Below are 25,357 nucleotides of genomic sequence, written 5' to 3'. Positions count from 1 at the left end.
TTCTTACAGGTCTGTCTGTTCTGCTCTTGATTTTTTCTTATAATTAGATGAAGCGAAAGTGAAAAAATATACTGTGGATAATTAGAATCCAAATTATCCAAAAATGTTAGATTAGTTTATTGTTCCATTATCCTGGCCTTTATATTTGTAATGCTAGTAAAAGACTAAACATACTAAACACATTTTCACCTTCTTCCTCATCTTTTCTCATGTACAGAAAATGACCAGTCGAACAGGAAAAACAATGTAGCATACCTGTCTGATCTGCTGACTTGGTGTCATGTGTTTATGTATGATTGCCGTTTATCCATTTTTTTAAAAAAGTGTTAACAGAAAAATCACATTAAGTTTTAAACATACTAATCCTAACAACATTTTAATCTCTGATATTAAAAGAAAGAGGCCCAGAAAATTTAAATGTGCCACCTTAAGTGCCAGAGCTGGGATGAGAGCCTGGGTCTTCCATAGCTTGGTTAGTATGGTAGTGCCCCCAAGGGAGAAGGCAGTGGCACCCTACTCCAGTACTCTTGCCTGGAAAATCCCATGGACAGAGGAGCCTGGTAGGCTACAGTCCATGGGGTTGCGAAGAGTCAGACACGACTGAGCGACTTCACTTTCACTTTCATGCATTGGAGAAGGAAATGGCGATCCACTCCAGTGTTCTTGCCTGGAGAATCCCAGGGACAGGGGCCCCTGGTGGGCTGCCGTCTATGGGGTCGCAGAGAGTCGGACACGACTGAAGCGACTTAGCAGCAGCAGCAGCAGCAGTGCCCCCAAATCTGTGGCTTCTCTTTCCCTGCTCTCAGTTATTTAGGGGCAACTGCACTTTGAAAGTATTACATGGAAAATTCTAAAAATAATTCGTAAGTTTTAAATTTCGGGCCGTTGTGATAGTGTGAGGAAATCCCGTGTCCCATTTGGGACATGAATCATTCCTTTGTCCAGCATATCCATACTCTATGCTACCTGCTCATTAGTCACCTTGCAGCCCTCTTGGTTGTCCGATAAGACTGTTGAAATACTGCAGTGCTTGTGTTTGGGTAGCACTGATTTTATATAATAGTAGCCCCAAAGCTCAATACTGGTGATGCTGGCAATTTTAATAGTCCCTTGTTGTGCCTAATTTATAAATTAAATTTTATCACAGGTATGTATGTGAAGGGAAAAAAGTAGTATATGTGGGGTTTGGTATGATCCGTGGTTTCAGGCATCCAGTAGGGGTCTTGGCAAGTATCCCCTGAGATAAGGGTGGATGACTATAGTTCACCCGGGCCGAAAGCAGGGCCTCAAACCTAAAACAGTCCTCTAGTACTCAGGATTTTTTGGAGTCATTGATATTTGAAATCTTTCTCTCTTTTAAAATCAGAGTTGTTAACTTCATTACAAAAGTTTAGTTGTCTTCAAAGTAATTGGTTCATTTCATTGAGAACTACTTTCTGGTTTCTATGTTGTGATTACTCCTTAAAAGGAAAAGAATTCCAGGAGTTCCTTGAAGTTTATATATACTTGAAAAATGGCAAAAGAAGGCAATTTCACTTTATTGCAGTAAACTAAAATCCATAGGACTTTCCCAGATAAAAAGTTTATCTAGAACCTTGAGTGTGATGTGGTTGGGCTGATGTAGTCTTTATTTTGGTTTCTTTCTTCATTTTTAGGCAGGAAGACCAACTGCATCCATGGTACATTCTTCCAGTGGAGACTTTTGGACATTGTTGGGGACAGTGCTCTACCCATTCCTTGCCATCTGGAGGCTGATAAGCAACTTCTTATTTAGTAATCCTCCTCCTGCACAGACCTCGGTGAGAGCAGCATCATTGGAAACCTCAAACCTTGCATCGTCTAGCAGCTCAGAAAAAAGGTATTTGTGTTTTCCCCATTTGCAAGATATATTAGTAATTCCCTATGTCTTATTCAAAATGAAAAAAAAAATGTATAGATACTATGCCTTTTTTCTATGTAAAGGGGAAAACCCAGCATGTTCTGAAGGTTTATTGTGTCACCTAGGAAACTCCTTACCTAAGTTTTCTCAGCCATCTTTCTATAAAATCTATTCCATGCTAAGCAGCTTCACTGCTACTGATTTTATTATTTCATTTCTTGGATTCTCTTATTCCATAACAAAAGATATACTTTCTTCAGGTCTAAATAGCAGTATCTTTCTTGTTAGCCATATCTTGTCTGACAAGATACTTCATTCCATTAATTTCTTACAGTCATCACACATAATTACTTTAGAGGGATCATTGTGCTCTAGATAATTTAACTGCCTCTCTGGGTCATTTAGAGAAGACCAAAGTGAGGAAACTGTATATTCACTTGAAAATGGTGTCTCTTTCAGAGAGTTACTTTGGACTGGTTCCTTAACCAAGAGGCCGTACTTTTATGGCACATGGCCATGGTTAGAATGGTAATACTAGTAGACAGCGCTAATGATCTTAGCTCACACCTCTGTTAAAATTCTAAATATTTGAAAGAGGTTAACAGGAAGTATTTTCTTAAAATTTAAGATTATATCCTCTTCTAATAATTAATAGCATAATTTATTACACTATATACATACTGCTGTTCCATACTTTATTGGGACATTAATAGCAAATCCTCACACCAATCTTTGATAATTAATGAAAGCCCTTGCCTCTGTCTGTTGTGAGTGCTAAGTTGCTTCAGTCTTGTCTCTTTGCAACCCCATGGACCATAGCCCACCAGGCTCCTCTCTCCATGGGATTCTCCAGGCAGGAATATTGGAGTGGGTTGCCATTTCCTCCTCCAGGGGATCTTCCCAACCCAGGGATTGAACTCACGTCTCTTATGTCTCTTGCATTGGCAGGTGGGTTCTTTACCCCTAGCACCACCTGGGAAGCCCCTGTCTGCTGTAAGGAGATCCCTGATTTCGTGTCCTGTTGACTGTCTAAATGAAGATTTGAGTGAATATTGTTACGGGCTGATACAGTCTTTATCTTGATGTCCTTCTTAACTATTATGCAAGAAGACCAGTTATATCGTTAGTATATTACTCAAGTGAGGAAGACACAGAAAAATTCTTCTCTTCTTACAGAGCAGTGTTCAAACTAGGTCTTGTTAGGTCTGAATTTTAGAACTCCTACTGAGCAATGAGTGGAAGCATTTCATCCTGAAAGAGCTTGCTGAATGGTTCTTCAAAACTTACTTCAAAGAAGGGGAAAGGTCTTGCACTGGGGCAGAGAATGGGACAAATGTTTGAGTGGGTGAAACTTTGTGTTCCATTATTGCTTTTTCTTTTCCTCTCTAGTATTGGAGAATGTATTGGTTTAAATTTCACCTGTTTCCTTCCCATTTTTAGATGAAGAAGTTTTGTTGTTCTTAATTGTCCATGTAGAAATAAATCACTCTTAAAGATTTTAAAAGAGTTAAGAATTGCTAACTGACCATTTCCATATATTGAGCTATGAATAGAGTTTGTGATAACCACTACGGTGCTGTATAAATTATAAATATTTTAGTAGATATATCAACTTGCATAAAAAAGGAGCAATTTAGTTGGCAGATAGTCCCGCTGTTCTAAAACTTAGTAAGTCATCAAAAAATACATGGACATGGGCAACATTTGACTCGTTTGGCGTAGAGAACAGATGGAGTTAAAAAGCACCAAATGTAAGTCAGCGTTCGTAGATACAATGATCTCCCGTGTACTCTCCTTAAACTATAGTTGTCTTTGTACTAAAGGCAGTTTAAAGGAAAAGACTTCGTGTTACTGCTGTTTTCATTTTACATCATTATCCTTTTTCTCCCTCTTTTATCAGGGAACCAGTCAGAAAAAGAGTGCTGGAGAAACGGGGGGAAGACTTTAAAAAGGAAGGCAAGATATATAGATTGAGGACTCAAGACGATGGTGAAGATGAAAACAACACCTGGAATGGGAATTCTACTCAACAGATGTAGTGTGACAAGTACAATATGTGCAAAAATCATTGTTTCTCTTATGATTTAATTCAACTAAAATTCTGCTGGAGAAGTGGGACTGCTTTATGTGTTCCAACTCATCTACAAAGTGTCTCTCTATTCCTGCTTAGTGGGTTAAAGTTGTTTAACTCAGACAAGAGATCAGATAAATGGCTGCTAGGTCCTTGTATATGGTAACCAACTGCTAGAAGCCTAAAAAAAATTGAAGAAGTCTGTGACAGCCTCCCTTTATCAGCTTTCTTATTCAGTATTTCATATGCCCATTTTAGCCCTTTGCTCTCAGATGATACATTTGTTTAGGGCTGTTTTGCTCCGAATCCCTAAGCCAACATAAGGTAACTGTTATGTCACTGAGTAATCCGACTCTGAGTCAGAGCTTTTTAACTAGCCAGCCAGATGATAATTTGGGTTTAACTTTTCTTGCTCATCAGCTGCAAGCAAAATCTTGTAGTTTTTAATCTTACTTAAACACTGAATAAAAAAAAAAAACTTTTCCAAAAATCAGAATGATCTTATCTTTGCTCTAAGTTTTGTTATTCTAGCATCTTTTTATTGCACAGGGCTCTGTGGAGGTCATGTGTCTCTGAATCCCCCCACCCACCTGTACTGCCTGGAGCTATCCCAGGAAAGGAGGGACCACTTTACCATAAATATCACTGCAGGAGGAAATTTTCTGACACGCACTGATGCTATGTTACTGTCTCTCCTAAGTCAGGGAGGCATCATTTTGTTTGCACAATGTTGTGGCCTTTGTTCTCATTAGATACAAAACAGCTGCTGGTCTATAGCTGGTTCTCACTTTTACACTGGAGTTTTGTTCTCGATGATAGTCACTCTTCAAAGAAATAAAGAACCTGTACTGTTGGGCTTGAAGTAGGGAGTTAAGATTTGCCTCTTGCTCATTTGGTTATTATTAAGAATTTTAGATTCTTAATCTGATTTATATGCTGTGATATGTTTATGTTGGTGAAGACACTAAGAAGGTCTGGAAAAGGGGGCAGTTTTGACTGTTCCTCTCTAACCTTTTGTGTTTAGATTGGAAGATACTTAATGTTGTAGAAGGACCCTGACTTTCTTTTGTAATGAGAGGAGGAAATTTCATCAGAGCAAATTTTGTGTTTCACCTGTGAAGTAACAGTGGTAATAGTGTTGGCAACGAAACAGACCAGATATGTTGTTGGTAGGAGTGAAAACTAGTATAATCTTTCTGAAAAAAATTAGCAGAAACCTTAAAAATTTCATGCTTTTTGATCTAAAAAGTTTTTCTAAGGAATGATAATAAATACAGGCAAAATTTAGGTATAAACTTGTTAAGTTTTATTTATTTTACCTCAGAAACCCAACTGCATGCCTTCTGCAGAATTAACTTATGCTAAGGAAAAATGGGACAATACTAATTCAGCAATTTGATTTCATATATTTATTGACTATTTGTTATGTGTTCAGGGGAAAAAGCAGGATACAGAGCTGTAGGTACAGTATGATCTCAACTTGATAAACACATCATATATAGTATATGTTAGCATAATGTAAAGAAAGAAAAACCAACAGCAATAAGAGTGGTTTATATTATGATTTTAGTTCTTTTTGCATCCTTATATGTCTTCTCAGTTTTCTGTAATGAAATTACTTTCATAATTTAAGGAAAGAGTTTGAAATAGATATATCTGCAGCAAGCATCTCATTTTAGTAAAGATTTGTCATCTTGAAAAATACAGCAATATGTGAATAAAAAAACAATTTTCAGGTGAAAAATCAAATGCAGATCTTAGAGAAACATACATGAAAAAATGATTCACAATCTTTGAGTATGAGGCTCCTTCCTCAATTTCATATTTTAAAAAGTATAATGGTAAATTCAAAACAGTATGGAAGGCTATAAAATGATGTCTTCACACACTAATCTAGTCTTGTAGATTCGTCTTCTAATCTCGAAGACGTCTTGTCTCCAGAAGTAATCTCTCTCAAGTTTCTCTTGTAGTCTTAAGAAAATTTTTATGTGTACATAGGCAAATGTGTGATCTTTATTTTTTAAATAAATGGGATCGTATTATATGTACACTACTCTGCACCTCGCCTTTTAACGTGCACGATCCTGAAGACCCTTCCCCATTAACACATAGCTACCTCAGTCTTATTAATGGCTGCCGAGCATTTCACTCGGTGAACTACCTGTGCTCTTGTTGCTTTCATTGGCTATTACCGTGTATGTGCTTGTGTTTGTTTTTCTATTACAAACATTGCTACAGTGAACGTCATCTTTGGAAAGGTATCTTCTTAGCTGTGGAAATATACCTGTAAGTCACTTGAGTCAAAGGGTATTTGCAGTTTGGATTATTAAAAATGCTGCCAAATTGCCTGCTCTAAAGGCTTGTGAATTTACAGCCCCACTAACAGGTAGGAGAATGTGGATATGCCCACATCCTTGCCAACACTGGATTACACTTTTTCATCTTTATCCACCTGATAGATGTAAAATTGTATGCATTTTATATGCATCGTGTTGATTGTGAATGAAGGTGAACATCTTTTAATATTATTGGTTATTTTAATTTCTGAGAACTGCCTGTGTTTTCTTTGCCAATTTTATTTGTGTTTCTCTCTCCTACTGATTTACAACAAATTTCATGTATATTAAGAAAGTTAGCTGTTTGTCTAGCATATGCTATAAATATTTTCTCCCTGTTCATCTTTTGATGAGTATGTTGATGGTAATTTCTTGCCATAATTTTTATGTGGTCCTGTTTATCAGTGTTTTTATTTATGACCTCCAGGTCTTAAGTCTTGAATATAAAATACTTTTCCCACTTCAAAAAGTAATTTAAAAAATCCTCACCTGTCTGTTCTAGCACTCTCAGGGGTTTCTAACATTCTCATAGGTCTCGTTTTTTTACATTTAAATGTTATATCCTGGTAAGGAATGTGACTCCCTTCCCCCACCTGTGACTAACATCCTTAGAACTCTCCTGTGACCCACCTCCATTTATGGACTGGTCCATCATCACCCCTTCTACCGACCCCCCCTCCCATTTGGCAGGTCACCTCTGGCATGCACCCTGCCCCTGATATGCAGCTGGTCTGTGTCTAGGCTCTGTCTTCCTTTGTTGATCTTTCTGTTCACTCCATTTCAAAGCTATAACTAGCTTTATATTTTTTCTCCCCCCCCCCCCCCCCCCCCCGATTTATCCTGGCTCTTTTTACAAGTAAGTTTTATGTGCAACTTTATTTTTTTCCATTTCTTGCTCTACCCCTGCAGAAAAGTTATACTAACTTTTGAAGATTAATTTACATAAAATTGACAGCTTATAAAAATCTCTCATAGCAATTTTAGAACCATCTTCACCCCATCTGACCAACTTTTCCTGTCTGTTGGTGGAAGAAAATGCTTGTGCGCCACAATCTTGGCTGCCAGCTTGGGGCCCACAGCAGTGGGACACTCTGGTAGGAATTTTCTGTAGATACAGTTCAGGTAGGAATGCTTACCAGAAGCAACTTCTTGAGCATGATCAACCTTTTAAAGCCAATTGAAAAGTATTTTTAAAAAAGAAAATCTCCTAGATATCTAGAAAGAATATATAGGTCAAATAAGTTTGAGTGTTCTGTTCTGTGGTTGTCTCATGAGCACATTTGAGTGGAAGTGATAGACTCACCGACTTCTCTGAATGTTTTGTGAATAAACATACAGATGTAGTGGGTGTGCTTCCCTCTGTCCTGTCTCCAAAAATGTGCTCTCAGAGACACTGAGACATGGTCCTCTGGCCTCCAGAAGCCAGTAGCAGAGGATTAATGTGGCGAAGCTGTAAACGGGATGTTCATAACTTCTGTGGAACCCGCCTTCTGAGGAGAAGCACCCACAGGAGACAGGACACCATTAATAGCACCTTTTCAGTTTCTGAGAAACAGGAGGCAAGAGAGGCTGGGAGGGAACTTAAAGAAAGCAGGAGATGACCTAGTGGCTGATCTTTTCATGAAAAGGATTGCTATGGTTTTCACTAATGTTTCCACCTTTAAAAATCTCTGAGAATTAAAACAGCTCAGTTAAATGACTCACAGAACCTACTGGTTGAGTTCAGTAACTACATATTTCCACAGGAGTCCCTTGGAGGGGCTTCTAATCCCCAGATGAATTCCTGATACTGGGGGCAAGGTGGGGATACTTCCATTTTAGTCAGGGACTTGAAATCCTTCAAGATTAGTGTCTTAAGAGTGCAGAGATTTTTATGAAGTCTGTTATAGACAGAGTATTAGATCCTCAGTGGTTGAGGGGGTGGCAAAGACTTGCAAAGAAACGAGGAGAACTGGAGGAGGTGGTGACTTCTGGGTCAGAAGGAAGACCTGTGGCTCAATTCGTGTTCGCCTGGTTGTGTGTGCTTTTGCTTGGAGTGCTTGAAATACTTGTAGGACAGAAATGCAACCCCACAGACTCCAAGAAGCATGAAAGCAAAGAGCACGTTAAGCGCTGTCTGGGCTTCCGTCGTACTCAGCCTGAGGCCCAGGAACTGAATTTTCTGACTCACGGGGCTGGCGGGGCTGGCGGTAGGCTCAGCATCTAGGAGAGAACAACAGGTGATAAGGAGTTACTGGATCATGTTGACCTAGATTATTAATCGCAAGCTGGATCCTTGCAGGAGAGAAGCTACCCTGTATCCAAGGTCAGCACATCACGGAGGTGACTGTGCACATCCTTTTCGTGAGTTTGGAGAGAAGTCACGTAGTTTTAGTTTTAAGCATCTCCTCAGCAATTAGAGTAAAACCTGTACTGGATAGTTGTCTCTTAATTTGTATAGTAATTTATACTTTGTCAGTCATTCAGCAAATCTTGGGCACCTTACAATGTGCCAGGCACAATATTTTTAGTCACTCTCTGATCCTGGCCTCGGCGCAGCCTCTGACTCATTTCTTGCCTAAGGTTACACAGCAAGTTAGTGGTAGGCCTGGGGCAAGAATCTAAACTTGCTGTTTCCAGGCCAGGGCCTAGTTTCTAGATGTAACTTTAGCCCTTAATTCCTTTGTTCCATTCTGAGAACGTCTGGAGCATTCAAAGAAAGAGGAAATACTGGTTGAATGAATGAAGGGGATGGAGAGGCAGAGAGGGCTGGTAATAAACGAAGAAAATGGACTGAGAAAGGCCTGTTTGCCCCTCCTCCTCTGGCCTTGTCCATCCCAGAACCACAGCTCACCTTCCTGCTGAAGACAAGCGTGTGGCCCTGCAGCAGGGTCGGGGAAGCCACGGCACCGGATTATGGAGGCGTAGACCTTGGCTGACTCTCTCGGGATCCTTGGCAGAGCAGGGTCAGTATAGTTCACAAAATGCAAACCAAACTTATCTGAGAAGCCGGTGGCCCACTCGAAGTTGTCCATCAGAGTCCAAACCGTGTATCCTCGAAGGTCCACCTTATCCTGCAGAGCTGCTCAAAGACAGAGGCCCCAGCATGAGCTGCTCTGATGGTCTAAGCCCCTCTCCACTGGGCCTGCTGGGGCCGGGCCTGCCCACACTGCTCCCACAGTCCCCACTTGCAGGTCAAGGGGAGCTTTTTTCAGCTCTTGGAGAGAGCAGCCTGCCCTGCACGGAGGAATCATTAGCTGGTCCCCTGTGGGTGTTACCACAGAGCCATCTGCATTTTCTAGACAGGCTCAGCCCTGATTGGGAGCCAGGAACATGCGTAGACTAAATTAGCCCTGCTGGGTCAGCTATCATCTTCACATCTTGGGATACTGGTCTTGGGCAGAGTCTCAAGGGACCCTTGGGAAAGATTTTATCTGAAATAAGGTTTTCTAGTTGTTCCGCTTTGCTGCTGCATTGCTCACTTTCTTTTACTCAGCATTACTTACATTCCCCTGTCATAGTCCCATCCCTGGTGGTTCTGCTGAGCTGTAAGGGTCTCAGACTTCTGCTTGGGGAACAAAAGATCATACAATCTCTCCAGCCTATCCCTCCTGGGCCTTACCCAGACTGTCCACAAGAGGGCGCCGCTTTCCAGGGACATGGACACCGGAGGCTCAGACAGAGAAAAGGGCAGACCAGGAACTGGGGTCCAGCTGCATCAGGCAACTGGGTTTTGCTTGCTGAGCTTTAGGAAGGAAAAATCTTAGTGTGCAGCCCCCCCAAAAAGACTTAAAGCCAAAAGGAGGTAGAAGCCTCATCATCCTCATCTGAGACTCGTCGGTGCAGTATCGGCTGCAGACGTTAGACGTTTCCAACAACAGGTGCCCGTAGAGGAAGGGGTAGGCCCGTCATACCTTTGAGCGCCTCGTTGATGTAGCTGCGGAGGTAGTAGATCCTTGAAGTGTCATTGAGGTTTGCTTCTCCCCGGTGGGAGACTCCGTTCTCTGTGACGTAGATCGGGGGGTTGTTGTACTCCTCCTTCAACCAGTTCAGGATCCTCCTAAAGCCAAAGGGGGTCATCTTCAGCCAGAAGGAGCCAGAGTCTGGCCAGGAACGGTCTGTGATGGAGGCCACTCCCCTGCAAGTTCAAAACTAGAGATTAGGTGTCAGTTTATAAATCCCAAGAGACCCTCTGCACAAAGCATGAACAAGATTTACGCTAAAAAAAAAAAAAGTTTGACTTTTTAGTTCAGTCGCTCAGTCGTGTCTGACTCTTTGCTACTGCATGGATTGCAGCACGCCAGGCTTCTGTGTCCATCACCAACTCAGGGGCTTACTCAAACTCATGTCCATAGAATTGGTGTTGCCATTCAACCATCTCATCCTCTGTCATCCCCTTCTCCTGCCTTCAATCTTTTCCAGCATCAGGGTCTTTTCCAACGAGTTAGTTCTTCACATCAGGTGGCCAAAGTATTGGAGTTTCAGCTTCAGCATCAGTCCTCCAATGAATATTCAGGACTGATTTCCTTTAGGATGGACTGGTTGGATCTCCTTGCAGTCCAAGGGACTCTCAAGAGTCTTCTCCAACACCACAGTTCAAAAGCATCAATTCTTCAGTGCTTAGCTTTTATGGTCCAACTCTCACATCCATACCTGACTACTGGAAAACCATAGCTCTAACTAGAAGGACCTTTGTTGACAAAGTAATGTCTCTACTTTTTAATATGCTGTCTAGGTTGGTCATAGAGCAAGTGTCTTAATTTCATGGCTGCAGTCACCATCAGTGATCTTGGAGCCCCCCAAAATAGTCTCTCACTGTTTCCATTGTTTCCCCATCTATTAGCTTTGAAGTGATGGGACCGGATGCAATGATCTTCGTTTTCTGAATGTTGAGTTTTAAGCCAACTTTTTCACTCTCCTCTTTCACTTTCATCAAGAGGCTCTTTAGTTCCTCTTCAATTTCTGCCATAAGGGTGGTGTTATCTGCATATCTGAGGTTATTGATATTTCTCTCAGCAGTCTTGATTCCAGCTTGTGCTTCATCCAGCCCAGCATTTCTCATGATATACTCTGCGTACTCCTTTCCTGATTTGCAACCAGTCTGTTGTTCCATGTCCAGTTTTAACTGTTACTTCTTGACCTGCATACAGATTTCTCAGGAGGCAGGTCAGGTGGTCTGGTATTCCCATCTCTTGAAGAATTTTCAACAGTTTGTTGTGATCCACACAGTCAAAAGCTTTGGCATAGTCTATAAGGCAGAAGTAGATGTTTTTCTGGAACACTCTTGCTTTTTTGAGAATCCAACTGATGTTGGCAATTTGATCTCTGGTTCCTCTGCCTTTTCTAAATCCAGCTTGAATATCTGGAAGTTCACGGTTCACATACTGTTGAAGCCTGGCTTGGAGAATTCTGAGCATTACTTTACTTTTCTCTTTTCACTGGTTGTAGTGACATCAATCAGTGCTGGTGTAACTTTGGATAGGCCACCTAAACTCTCTGGTCTAGCTTTCCACCAGTACACAGGAACGGACTTGTTCATGGACCTAACTCTCCAAGCCGCTCGGTACCAGGGCACACCTCACACTAGTCGTGGAAGGGTGCTGGCACTTGCATGGAGTGCGAGCGCTGGGTCTTCAGAGAAGAGGCTCCCTTGAGTCACCTATGTCTGGTCAACAGGTGGTACACCCACAGGAATGAATATTTGGGCCCCCATTAGTGTGATGATGGGATAGATACGCTAGGGCCTGCTTTAAGTGCCCAAGACCCTATTTCTCTCTCCAGTGATGGGCAAAGAGAGGGTATCACATTGTGCCAAAGGTGTGCCGCCAGGGGAGGCACAGGCTCATGCGTTTCATTATAAGGACCAGCCATTTAGATATTTAACACTCACAGTCCTTCAATAAAAAAACCTTTTACCAGCAGCTGGATTTATCTTGTTCAGCTGAACTGAATGTGGGACACTTCATAAGCTGAGCACAGGTGCCTGGGAAGACAGTCCCAGGACCGGTGAGGTAGCAGTCGAGGGGGTGCTGAAACGGGAGCCAGCAGGGGCGCCACCTCAGCCCCTCTCAGCAAGCCTGACTGCTGGTTGGAGGATGAATGGGGGTGTCGGCACTTGTTTCCAGAGATTCCGGACAGATGCACAGCTACTGATGTGGAAAGGCGCTTGTCAGAAAAGGAACAAAAGGGACTTCCCTGGCAGTCCAGTGGCTAGGACTCCACACTCCCGCTGCAGGGGAACTCAGACCCTGCCTGCCGCATGGCACAGGCGACAAAGCAAACACAAAGCCTGACCAAAGAGCTTTCTTCATCTAATAAAGAATGTCTACAGGAAAAAAACCCACAGGAGACAGTGAACGTTTCCTCCTGAAATGGGGAATAAAATGTCTTGTAAGTATTAGATTTTATTAAATAAAATGTCTGTGTCTCAATAAATATTATTTAGCAATTTTTAAAAAAGGAACAGATACTGTGCATAAGTGTAGTCCTGTTTTTCTGTAATGTATTCCTGTGTGAAACTTCTGACATAACTATATAAACTATGTGTAATATATATATCATATATATAGAGGTAGTGTACCTATACACATATATACACTCCTGAAATGATATGAATTTTCTCTTCTTGCTTTCCAATGTGTCTGCTGTGAACATACATTACTGTAGTAGAGAAATAGTTTAACTTTTACCCTCAAAGGGAAAAAAGAAAATTATTTTAACTGAAATACGTCTGATAAGTGAGAAAAATCTCATGAAAAAACATATATATATTTAAAGTCTTAATTATTTTTTAAAACTCTAAGCCTGTCTGCTTTAATGAAAAGCATTTTGGAAGTCATAGCCCGTGTAACTGACTGATAGAGGTGTATACCAGGAGTTGGGACTTGCCTTGCAAACCCCAGGATACATAGCATCAGGAGGCAGTTTCAGAGGCTGTACAGGCCTCTAAGTAAGAGAGGGCACTTTGCTATCTTTCCCAAAGATTGTTCCAGCTGCCCTTCCTTACCTGTCTGCATCGAAGGAAGAGATCCAAGAGGCATAGTTGAGATTGTAGGCCAGGACAGTGGTGTAGTGATTGAACCCAAAAAAGTCATAGGTACCGTTGATCCTCCTCTTCTCACTCTCCGTGAACTCAGGGAGCCTGGGCAGGAAGAACCATTACGGGTGTGGGGCTTTGGGAAGAGCCTGTCGTAGGGCAGGGCCGGTGGAGGGCTCTAAACTCAGATACCCAAGGTGCCCACGGGCAGCTGACCAGGAGCGAGGAGAGGCCCTCCCAGGTGCTGCTGAAAGCGCCTGAGCCTCCTTCCACCAGAACACAGGCCTCACCTCCCTCACAGACCCTCTCTTCTGGTTTTAAGTTTTTACTGTGGTTTGTTTAGACATGCTTCTTTTCTCCAAAGTCTGTCCTTCCTAGTAGGGGAAATGCTTTTACAAATTGAATTGACCTTTTGAGATCTGGACTTTTCTGCTCACATGATTTTACTGCCCTTTTTTAAACTTCTAGTGGAACATTTTCCATATATATTTTAAAAAATTGAAGTATAGGTGATTTACAGTGTTGTGCCAGTCTCTGCTGTGTGACTCATTTCTATACATATTTACATTTTTTCCATGTATTCTTAGACTTTCCTGTGTCATGTGACTAACATGCCCTTGTGTGCAGCAGCTGGAGGTTCCCCTCTCCCAGATCCTGACCACATGCTGCTGGTTTAGGGTTGCTGAGAGAAGGCCCTGCTTAGGCATCTGACACTTCATCTTGACCTTCCTGCTACCATTAACCTAGGAAAGAACCTTACTTCCTGGAGTTTCTGAAATGCTGGGGCAAAACTAAGGCCCGAGTTCCCCACACCACCCCTGCCATACCTTTTACTTCCCTGCTCAGGAGCCAGCAAGGGCTCCTCAGATCCTGTGGCTTCAAGAGGGAGCACCTGTGCCCAGCCTGCAGCCACTCTGCCCCGTGGCCCCGGCTGTCCCTGCTGCTGGGCCAGTGTCCCAGTCGCTGCAGTAGGTGTTCCCCTCACTTCTACCTCTGGGCCAGTGCTCACACCCTTCCCTGGGATCAAAACCCTCTGCTTTCCCCAGTGCTGTTCATTGTCAAGGCCCAGTCAGCCGATACCCTGTCTTGTCCAGGAAGTCTCCTGGGTCGACCCAGCCTGCCCTGATCTCCTGTGAGTCTTCAATGCATGAAGAAATTGGGGAACAGAATTCCTCGGAGTGATGAAGGTCGCTGTCTTCCCAGCTGGTGTGTCAGCACCTGAGGAAGCCATACTTAGAATCCCCTCTATGTGGACCCTGCTGGGCCTGGCTTCAGCCTTGGTACGCAGTAGGTGCTTCAGCATGGTTGTGTTGATGGGCTGGAGCACTCACTTGCTTGTTGGAGACCAGGGTTGACAGATCAGACCTTTTGGCTCAGCAGGACTTGCCCTAACCAGGCCAGCACATGCGTGATGTAAGGGCTGGGGTGGATTACTTAATCCTCACAGCTGGGCTATAGGAGGATCAAAGAGGGAGCTAGTGGGTCACTAAGAAGTGGGTGCCCCAGACGTCCTGCCTATTTGGAAGAATAACAAGAGCAACTGCCTTTGTCAGAGCCGTGCCTGACCGGCACTGAGAGCTCCACACAGACACTCGTGTTGTCTTTGCAGCACGCATGGAAGCTCAGACGGTAACTTGCCTAAGACACTCCTCTCCAACCCCAACAGCACCTGTGCCAGCCACCCAGGAGCCTCAGTGGCTGAGGGCGTGGCACCAGGACCTACCGAGACTTGTTGAGGCCTTCCGCTAAGCTCCTGTCACGGATCCGCGTCTTCATCACCTCAGGGTAATCCCCATTCTTGAATATCGGATGTGCGAACCAGCCTCCCATGAACTGCAGTGGGGGTTGGAGGGACAGTCAGCGTTGGCATTAACAGGCAGGCCCACGGGAGACAGCAGGCTCCCTGCCCTGGAGTCACTGACCTCAGGCCTCCTTCTCCCCACCCAGTCTTAAACTGTTCCCATGTTGCAGTTTAAATGCCCATGGGTCTTGGTCACCGTGCTGGGAGCTCACTATGGGCAGGGCTGTGTTCCTACCCACTGCGGCTGGAGGGATGTGAACTGAACTGAGCTCTGGGCCTGCTAGATGGTGCCTGGCTGCCCTTAGGAGGGCCAGGCCCAAGACGGGGAGAGACTCCAAGCCTCCAGGCCCTGATGCCCTCACTGACCACAGAGGAGGTCTAATGCCTAAGGACCCATCAGAACCTTCTAGGGTGGACAGAGATGAGAGGCTCTCCTGGTTGCCCAGGCAAAGGGTGATTCTTCATGGGCTTTGGACTTGCAGCCCTCCAGTGGGGAACTTTCCTGTCTGTTTTCCCGAGTAAGGCTCAGGCCGCCCTTAACCCGTAGAGGGCATACACGGCACTTGAGTGCTGTGACGCTGTGGGTCCTGAGAGGCTTGCCTCATCACATCCTCCCTGCAACTGCTGGCTGCTGCCTGGAATGTGGAGTGAGAGCAGCCTTCCATTCCCAGCCAGGGATGAGGTTTAGAACATACTCGCTCCAGTAAAAGAAGCTTCAGTTCACTGGGAGCTGAGGAACTGTGTTTCCGGGGAAGCTGAATTCATGAGGGGGTGTGCGGATCAGTGTCCTGGGCTGCGGATCACAGCTCACTGACAAACTGATGATGAGACTACAGCGTGACATTTCTTCAGGTTTGTTTCTGATTCCCGAAAATGAATTATTGCTCTAATTCATCAGCTCTGTGAATCTGAAATGAGGGAATGCCTTAATTTTGGTCCAGGCTTCCCCCACCCTCCACAAGCTGGCTACCAAATGGGGACATTAAATTCTTGTTTGCACTTATTCATTTGACCACTTTTATCAAGTTCCTTTGTGAAGGATTTGACAAACCAAGGCCATTGGTGTCCTTTCAGAAATGCCAGTCTGCATGCTCTCCTCAGGGCCAAATGTGGGGAGCAGTCTGGAAAGAGAGGTGCTTGCCTTTCTTTCCTGATCCTGAAACACGAAGAGGGCGCCTTCCAACCTCTCAGAGACAGTAGCAGGAGCCGGGGACGAGCTATGCCTGAGGAGGGCTGTTCTCTCTTTCTCCTTTCAGGGACCCGGACTGAAATAAGGTGGGCCACGTTGGCACCTGCTTACTTATGTCTCTACTTCCTAAGAGCAACATTCCATGACTAAAAGATGCAAGTCCTTATATTAAACACATGGAATTAGAAAATTAGGGGCGCTGATGTGTTTCACAGAATTCCAATTTAAGGAAGTCTTAGGCAGAGTAAGTAAAATCAGACAGTGACGCCTAGAGGTGAAGTGTGACATTGCAGCCCAGTCCTACAGTCAAACCACAGATCGGAGAGGCTGAATTTCTACTTTTTAGCCTCAAGCCAATGTTGCATCCAGTAAGAGTTGTATGCATGACTGATTTTTTTAAGACTTGAAAGAAAACTCAACCCCAAAAAACTTTCATTACAGCAAAGCTGTGGGGTAGTTAGGTCACGTCTATTTTAAAGACAAGAAAACTAAGATATTAAAAGGTTAGATGATTTTCCCAAGTGCACAAAATAAGGTAATAGCAAAACAAAACCTAGATCCTTAATCTTTGTTTCACAGTTTAATTCTGTTTTCATTAGATCATGACAGGAGGGGGAAAGAGAAAAAGTAAAAACAACGCCCAGAGGAAAATCTGACCTGAACGTATCTCCTGGCCGCCTCCACATCCTCCTGGTTGGAGGGGTCTCTAGGCTCAGCCCAGTCGCTGCTGATGGTGATGGAAATGATGCCACCTTGACGGGCACGGTACACATCATTGTACAGATGCCAGACTTCAGCATGAGCCTTTATTAGGTTGTGGCCAACAATGTAGGGGGCAGTGCCGGGCCTAAAGGAGATTCCTGGAAGTACAGACATAGACGTCAGCGAAGAATAAATGTGGCCAGGACTTCCCTGGTGGTCCAGTGGTTGGGAGTCCACTTGCCAATGCAGGGGACATGGGTTCGATCCCCAGTCCAGGAAGATCCCACGTGCCTCAGAGCAACTAAGCCTGTGCGCCATGACTACTGAGCCCAAGCACCTAGAGCTGTGAGCTACAAGGGAAGCCACTGCAGTGAGAGTCCCAGGCACCACAGCTAGAGAGGAGCCCTCAGTCTGCAGCTACAGCAGTGAAGACCCAGCACAAATGTGGCTAAGAGTATCACTTTCTGCCTACAGATGGCCTCTTGGTGTTTGGGAGAAAGACTGCAGATTTTTTTCTTGAGGAAGAATGGAATTCAGATCCTGGCCCCACTTCTCCCTGGCTGACCATGGAACTTTGGGTGAGTAATTCAGCCCTTCTGTTTCTTCCTCTACAAAATGAGCAATACAGACTTCTTGTGAATAGTGTGCGTTGAAGCACCCAGAAGCCCTGTGTCTGGCAAAGAGAAGGCACTCGATGTTGGGTTCTATAGCCCTCACCCAGAGTGGCTCACGTGTCTCGGGCAGAGTACCTGGAAGAGTGTGCGCCTCAAGGGCTGGCATCCTGACTCTCTTCGGGGGCCCACTGTGAAAGAGCTGGAGTGTATAGCTGATGGAAGCAGCGGACACAGATTCCTTGAGAGCAAACGTCATGAGAGACGCAGCCTCTCATGTGTTGGAGGAACAAAAAACCAAAACGTCAGCCAAGGACCAATGGCTGATGCATCTGATAATGAGTCGAAGCAGATCTCCCCATGGCTCTTCCCAGCTGGGACACATAATCCCAAGAAGTCACAGAAATGAACACAAATTTACTCTCTAAGGCTCAGAATTAGAGAAAAGGAAAATCAGAGGGTTCTCAAGGGACAAGGATATGTCCATAATTCCTTATTCAATAGTCTTAGGAATACAACATTGTAAGCCAATTATACTTCTGTTAAAAAAAAAAAAACAACTCAGAATTTTATGTATTTAGGAATTAAAAGGTTTCTGTGTCTTAGAAAAGTAATAAGTTGCATATAACATATTTACATATGACCCTGGCAGGGCTCGGGACAGCTCTCCATAATTAAAGACACTGATATATCTGCAGAATATTTTGAAGTTTCACACTGAGTGGGATGCCAACCTTATACTGGTTCACATCAGGTTATGCCCAGGTCAGCCAAATCAAATACTGGGAACGTTGGCGTTTGGGGAGTTGCCAAAAAAAAAAAAACCAACCCACTGTGGATCTGTACAGTCTGATGTACTGTCCTTTCCTGTATCAATTAGTTCGCACCCTTGATCTCAGGGAGCTTTCTATCAGAGGCAGATCAGATGCACAGAGCAAAGAAGCCATTTGGTGGTTTGAGATGTGAGGTTCATGTTCAGCAGACGTGGTGTCAGAATGGGGCGGCAGGGGAGGCAGGAATTCTGAGGCATTGCCTTGTCAGTGGTGCTGAGAAAACCACCCTCCGATTGCTGACCAGTGGGGTCTGAGACTTTTACCTGGAGCTGCCGTCCCGTAGCCGTAGCCCTGGTTAGCAACAACGTAGGGCTCGTTCAGTGTGATCCAAAACTTCACCTTGTCCCCCAGCCTCTGGAACAGCACCTCTGCATACTCCTTAAACCGCTGTACGATCGTCTCATTCTCCCAGCCCCCAACATCCTGGAGTGCCTGGGGCAGGTCCCAGTGGTAAATAGTCACCTGTGAAAATGCAAGACCAGTGCTTCCATCAACCTGCTTTTCATGGGAGCCCACCGATGCTCTATGTACCAACATAAATGTCTATTGCTAAGGATGAGGATGAATGATGAGACAAAAAAGCTTCAGAGGTTCTTTGGCGGGAAGGATAGGACAGTAGAGCTGAAGTGCAAGAAAAGTTCATTCACCTGGATCAGAGAAGCCTGGGTTTGAGTCTCAGCTCTGCCACCTACCAGGCACTAAGGCCTCCATGTCCCAGAATCACTGTGAGGCCTAAATCACACAGCAGAGGACAGGAAAAGTGACTGACATCCTGCCAGCTCTTTGGCAAATGTTAGCTATGACTGTAATCAAGGATCAGAAATGCTAGAGCTTCAGAACCTCCTGGATAGAATACTCTGAGGGTTTCAGGAGGGAGGCATTTTGCTTGTTAAGGGGCATCCCCAGGGACATATAGCGTGTCTGGAGGCTCTTCCTGTGGAGTGGGAGCGCTTTGCTGGCCACACCCATGTGGTGGCTTTTCCTCCCCCGGGTCTCCCCTCAATGCGCCTGACACACACCCATGCCAGGGTCTCCACTGAGCTGCCAACCATCTTCAGCTCAGACCCAGTCTTTCCCTTTCCCTGAAATGCCCTTTCCCTGCCTATGCACCCACCCAAATTCTCTTCTTTTTTTAAGACCCTCACCTCCTTGAGGGTTTCAATGGCCATATCACTTTTCTGCCTTGTCTCAATGTCCTTAAGAACTACAGGGAATTCCTTGATGGTTCAGTGGTTAGGACTCTGAGCTTTCACTGCCCAGGATGCAGATTCATTCCCTGGTTAGAGAACTAAGATCCCACAAGCCATGTGATGCAACCAAAAATAAATAAAAGTTTAAAATCTATAAATAAATAAAAGCTTAAACCCTATTTGAAAAATAAGAACCACAAAATAGTTTCGCCCTCAGTTGTGTTCTCTCTGAATTGTGTGTAATGGATATTGATTCCCTCTGATCTTGGGGTCCTACAGGACAGCCACTAGCCCTCCCATCTCCATCACAGCTGGCACTCACGTGAACTGTAATAAACGCTGCATGACTAACTTATTCCTGCAGTGTTAGCAGTGTGCGGAGTGCAGGTAGCGCTTACTTTTTATTTATTTATTTGGCTGCACTGGGTCTTAGCTGCAGCATGCGAACTCTCAGGTGTGCCATGCGGGATCTAGTTCCGTGAGCAGAGATTGAACCCAGGCCCCCTGCACTGGGAGCTCGGGTCTTAGCCACTGGACCACCAGGGAAGTCACCCAGGTAGCACCTTCATTTGTAAAAGTCTCTGCTTTGTGGGGTGGGAAGAAGGGGGTTATAATTCGGAGATTATACTCTGGCTGCAGTACGTAATCACGGCAGCAGAGGACACACCAGTACCTGGAGCTAGTGCCCTCTGGCCCTTTATTATAAATGGCCCAGGAGAAAAGGAAATGAGTTCCTAGGCTCCCAAGCACAGCGTAAAAGATCTGGTGACAGCAAAAGAAGCCCCCACATGAGTTTATTATTCACAAAAACTCATGGCTCAAAAGCACACGAACTTCTGCCTCAGCAGCTCTTCTCCCAGGACCACATCCTATAAACATCTATCCTAGCCTAGTCATGTAACTACAGTCACACAGACAGAGGAGCCTGGCGGGCCGAAGTCCATAGGGCTGCAAAGAGTTGGACACGACTGAAGCAGCTTAGCGTGCACACACACTCATCGTAGTGCTGGTTACGATGGAAGAGTGAGAGCAGGGAAGAGCGTCCATTTGCAGGGAAGTGACTAGAGAAGTGAGGTGCAGTCTCCACACAACTAAAAAGACAGAGCAAATGAGGGAAGTACATATGGATATGGAAATACCTGTAAGAACTATTGTTAAATAAAAGTATCAAACTATGTGTATCAATCGTACCATTAGGAAAAAGCAGACACACACACACACATATTGCCTACTGGTCAGATACCCAAAAGGACATGAAGACTCAGCAGCCCTGGTCACCTGTAAGGAGGGGAACAGATGGCTGGGACGGGTGGTCGGGGACAGAAGGAAAATCTTCACAGACAACTCAAAAATTAAACTTGGCAACAGCACTGTTTTTTCACAGTAGATGTGCTCTCCAGCCCAGCCAGCTCCCTCTGGTGGACTTGGCCCAGGCCTGCTCAGGGCCCCACCTCACCTGTGGCTGGATGTTGGCGGCCAGCAGCGTGTCGATGAGCCGCACGTAGTAGTTCAGGCCCGCTTCATTGACATACTTGTTGGTCCCGTCAGGGAGGATGCGGGTCCAAGAGATGGAAAGGCGATAGTGGGTCACACCCAGGGTCTGCAGGGCGACCAGGTCCTCGGCAATCTTGTGGTAGCTGTCACAGGCCACGTCCCCTGTGTCATTGTTCTCAACCTTCAGGGGTGTGTGAGAAAACGTGTCCCAGATGCTGAGTCCTTTGCCATCTGCTCTCCATGCACCTTCGATCTTAAGATGACAAGACAGGGTCAAGTCAGACACGCAGTCAAGCCCTTCCTGTCAGTGGGGGAGTCCTGAGTCAGGACGTAAGTCAGCATGACCTCCTCTGCTCCCCCGATTTCTGAACTCCTGTGGCTTCCTGTGCACACTTTCTGAACGTCATGGGACTACCACTCTGCACTGAGCAGTTATGTGTCTGCTGATTGGCTTCCCTCCAGCAAGACTAGGCAAGACTAGACGTGGCATCTTCCGTCTTGGTGGCCCGGCTGTTGGTGCAGCAACGTCTGGTGTATGGTGGGTGCTCATTAAACATTTCAATGAACAATCTGATGTGCCTTAACCCCAAGCACAGTCAGACAAATCCCAGTGATGCCAGACGTGCAGGCAGAGTTTCTAATCAGGACGGTATCACTGTTTCTGTGCTTCTTTTTCCTCCTTTCACCTAATCTACAGGGAAACTGACCACAAGCCACTGGGCAAAGGCCTACCCATGGGCTTAGGTAGTCCAAGACGTGTAATGTCTATAAATTACTTTAAAACACTTTGACAGGTATGGTGCGAAACTCTGTGACTGGCTGCAGCTAAGGCAGTGTGGCGTTTTTAACCAAGAATGCACACCCAGGCTTGGCCTGCACGGCCCCTGTGAGTGGCAGGGCATTGGAGCAGCAGGAAGGCACTAGGTGTTGTCCATCTGAGTGGAGGAGACTGCTTGGTGGTTGGGAGACTAGTTAATGCAGGGGGATAAGACAATATGTGACTATGTTGAGGATTTTAGGAGTTAGATTTCTCATCACTGGAGAAAAGAGTATGAATATGAAAAGCGGGGAGGCCAGCATTAACCTTGTGGAGTAGGATTGGACTTGGAGGTATCAAGGTGTTTTTTTTAACACACATAAAGATGTGTGCGGGTGGCTGTAGAAATAGATATATGTGCACCCACACTGTGTGTGTACACATGTATTTCCTCTCTCTGTCCACTTCTAGAGGGCCTAAAAGTGATGGCCCGTGAGTACACTAAGCACCTACATCTTGGTTTCTAGATGCCCTTATGCAATAAAAGAAACCAGGGCTCATTGGAGAAATGGCTGATTACAGGGCTGGGGCAGAAAAGACAGAAGACGCTTGGAACATCTTGGTGTACTGGAAAGAATTAGGAAAGTGCTCAAAGAACGATGGGCCACCTCAAAAGGACACAGGCTCTAGATAAAGGACCATCCACCTGGCAAAATGTGGGACGACTGAAGTATCCGCATACTGATGACGAAAAAGTATAACCCACTGAACAAAATACAACTTCATGAGGCCATACTTTTGATATATATCAATATGTATTCATATCTAAATAAAGTGTAAAAAAGCAGAAGGAAAGACAACTCGACCTTTCTGTGGAATGCCACCTAATAAATATAAAAGCAATGATGGACTGAGAAAAACCACCATTCACCAGCTGTCACAGTAATACCTGGTTCAGGCCTGCAGCCCGTGCCCTAGAATAAGACCCTTTCCCTGGCCCTAGAATAAGTCCAGCTGGAAACCCATGGGGCCTATTCTCACCCAGGGACTATTTGTCCCCGAGGAGACACTTAGCAATGTCTGGAGACATTGCTGGTTGTTACAGCTGGGGCAGAGGTCTACTGGCATCTAGTAGGCAGAGGCCAGGTTTGCTGCTAAACATCCCGCAGTGCACAGGATGGACCACAGTGCACGGGACGGACCACAGTGCACGGGACAGACCCATGGTTCACGGGATGGACCACAGTGCATGGGACGGACCACGGTGCACGGGACAGACCTATGGTTCATGGGACGGATCCACGGTGCACGGGATGGGCCCATGGTGCATGGGACGGGCCCACGGTGCACGGGGCCCATGGTGCACGGGATGGGCCCATGGTGCACGGGACGGGCCACAATGTACAGGATTGACCCATAGTGCACAGAACAGGCCACAGTGCTTGGGACGGACCCACGGTGCACTGGATGGACCCACAGTGCACGGAACAGGCCCACGGTGCACAGGACGGACCACGGTACACGGGACAGGCCCACGGTGCATGGGACGGGCCCACGGTGCACTGGACAGACCCACAGTGCACGGGACGGGCCGCAGTGCACAGGATTGACCCATCCTGCACAGAACAGCCCACAGTGCACAGGACAGCCCACAGGAAAGAGTTTCTCCAGCCCCAAATGTCAGTTGGCCCAGCTAAAGAAACCTTTCTACAGAGAATTCTGTCTGCCTCAAGTAAGAGTAACAGGATTCTGTCTCTGAAATCTTGGCATTTCCTCCAATGAATCTCATGTTCAATGTTGACCAGAGCTCCAAAGAGGGCCAAAAACTATGGTTTCTTCCAGGCCGTGGAACAAGATATATGAATAGTTTCTATATTTGTGTGCTTAGCTAATATACGTCTAGATACCGCAAAACTTGGTCTGAGATGTCACTATATCATGGTAGTCTGCTCATCTGGCGGGGCTACCCTCGCCTTTCTTGGAAACAGTTTCAGCAGCTATGATCACCTAGAAAAACTCAAGGGCTGAGCAACCCAGAGTCAGGTCAGCTCAGAACCCACCCAGGTTCCACACTGAGAATACAGAGTCCCCACTCCTGGATCAAAGAAAATGAAAGGAGGCAGGAGATGTAAAGCAGAGTCGCACCCTTAACTGCCTGGGCAAGTCACACTTCACTTTGTAGCTTTCATTTCTCTGAGGAAAAGTGAACCCTCATATTTTCTATATTAGTGAGCTTCATTTAGCGTGAATGGGGTAACGGTATGAGGTTATTAGGATGTCAGAAAAAGGCCCAGGTCCACATAATAGTCATTTTGATCAAACTGTCTGCTTGGAAGATACTAGGTAAGAAATGAAGGCATCCAGCTCAGAATCTTCATATTTGCACATCTTTGCCTAAGGGTTTCTGCCTGGTCCCACCTGCTCCATCTGGCCCGCTAACACCTGTCTCAGCTTGGCCCTTCTAACTGTACTTGTCCACCTGAATTTGGGGATGTGAAGAAGCCAGACTGTCTGGGAAGAGGGCCTCCCAGACGCCCCTCCGTCCCCACCTTGCGGTACCTGTACCTCCCACCCACAGGTCTGTGAAAATCCGCTGCTCCTGCCTGCCCTCTGCAGCCCTGACAGAGCCTGGCACGTGGTAGGTTTACTGTAGATGGTTAACTCCTCACCTGATATGCGGCGGTAGCTGCACTCCAGATGAAGTCCTTGGGGAACTGTCCGTATAGGAACTCATCCTCCTTGGACAGCGGCATGCCGTTGTTGGTGATGACCTCTGTGTAGTACCTGGCTGAGGCTCTTGCTGTGCGAGACCTGTTCACGTCATTGAAATCAACATGGTACAGTCCAAATTTGACCGTGTAGCCATTCAGCCACTCGAAGTTGTCCATCAGGGACCAGGCAGCATATCCTCGAAGGTTGACACCATCAAGTCTGTAGGCTGGGGACATTGCACAGAGGGCAGAGGACAGCTTTACACCAGGAAGGTCAGGGCCCAAGAAGCACAGCCACGCACTGGCTCCTCACTTCAGGCGGTCTTCAACCACCGACTTGTACACACAAGCAATGTGTGCCGTGATAGATCATCTTTTTGTTAATACTGATAACCCCGTAACAAGTATTAATGGCTGATCTTTGCAAAATCAAATTCTTTTCTTGGAGTAAAGGGGCATATCTGAAATTCAAAAGTCTTAGCCCACTTTAGAGGTTATTCCTCTAGGGTACACAGAACCTGAAAGTTAGTGCTAGTCACTCAGTCGTGTCTGACTCTTGGTGACCCCATGAACTGTAGGCCACCAGGCTCCTCTGTCCATGGAATTATCCAGGCAATACTGGATTGGATTGCCATTCCCTTCTCCAGGGGATCTTTGTGACCCAGGGATAGAACCTGGGGCTCCTGCATTGCAGGCAGATTCTTCCCATCTGAGCCACCAGAGAAGCCTGACAAATGGAATCTACCAGAATATAATAAGTTCCTTGTC

At 45.5% G+C, this 25,357-nt stretch overlaps 2 protein-coding genes across 3 annotated transcripts in view; one reads left to right on the top strand and one right to left on the bottom strand.

The window, feature by feature from the left end:
• The window catches only part of UBXN4 (UBX domain protein 4), a 29,619-nt gene extending 25,179 nt beyond the window's left edge, over positions 1-4,440 (top strand). Inside the window, exons 12-13 of one of the 2 annotated variants that reach the window (XM_015093438.4) lie at positions 1,656-1,858; positions 3,780-4,440. In XM_015093438.4, the coding sequence (XP_014948924.1) occupies positions 1,656-1,858; positions 3,780-3,918 (342 nt within the window). In that variant the 3' untranslated portion in view covers positions 3,919-4,440. Of the gene's footprint in view, positions 1-1,655 lie in introns of both variants that reach the window. The other variant, XM_060410068.1, reaches the window with a different exon arrangement.
• Positions 4,441-5,344: 904 nt separating this feature from the next.
• The window catches only part of LCT (lactase), a 50,948-nt gene continuing 30,935 nt past the window's right edge, over positions 5,345-25,357 (bottom strand). Inside the window, exons 9-17 of the mRNA XM_004004728.5 lie at positions 24,548-24,816; positions 21,084-21,374; positions 18,701-18,899; positions 16,949-17,151; positions 15,025-15,134; positions 13,272-13,406; positions 10,180-10,403; positions 9,120-9,347; positions 5,345-8,488 (exon numbers count right to left, since the gene is read on the bottom strand). Coding sequence (XP_004004777.3) covers positions 8,262-8,488; positions 9,120-9,347; positions 10,180-10,403; positions 13,272-13,406; positions 15,025-15,134; positions 16,949-17,151; positions 18,701-18,899; positions 21,084-21,374; positions 24,548-24,816 — 1,886 coding nt within the window. The 3' untranslated portion in view covers positions 5,345-8,261. The remainder of the gene's footprint in view (positions 8,489-9,119; positions 9,348-10,179; positions 10,404-13,271; positions 13,407-15,024; positions 15,135-16,948; positions 17,152-18,700; positions 18,900-21,083; positions 21,375-24,547; positions 24,817-25,357) is intronic.

This window comes from Ovis aries, chromosome 2 (genome assembly GCF_016772045.2).
Source record: "Ovis aries strain OAR_USU_Benz2616 breed Rambouillet chromosome 2, ARS-UI_Ramb_v3.0, whole genome shotgun sequence".
Lineage (NCBI taxonomy): Eukaryota > Metazoa > Chordata > Mammalia > Artiodactyla > Bovidae > Ovis > Ovis aries.
This window is presented reverse-complemented; position numbering and strand designations above follow the sequence as displayed.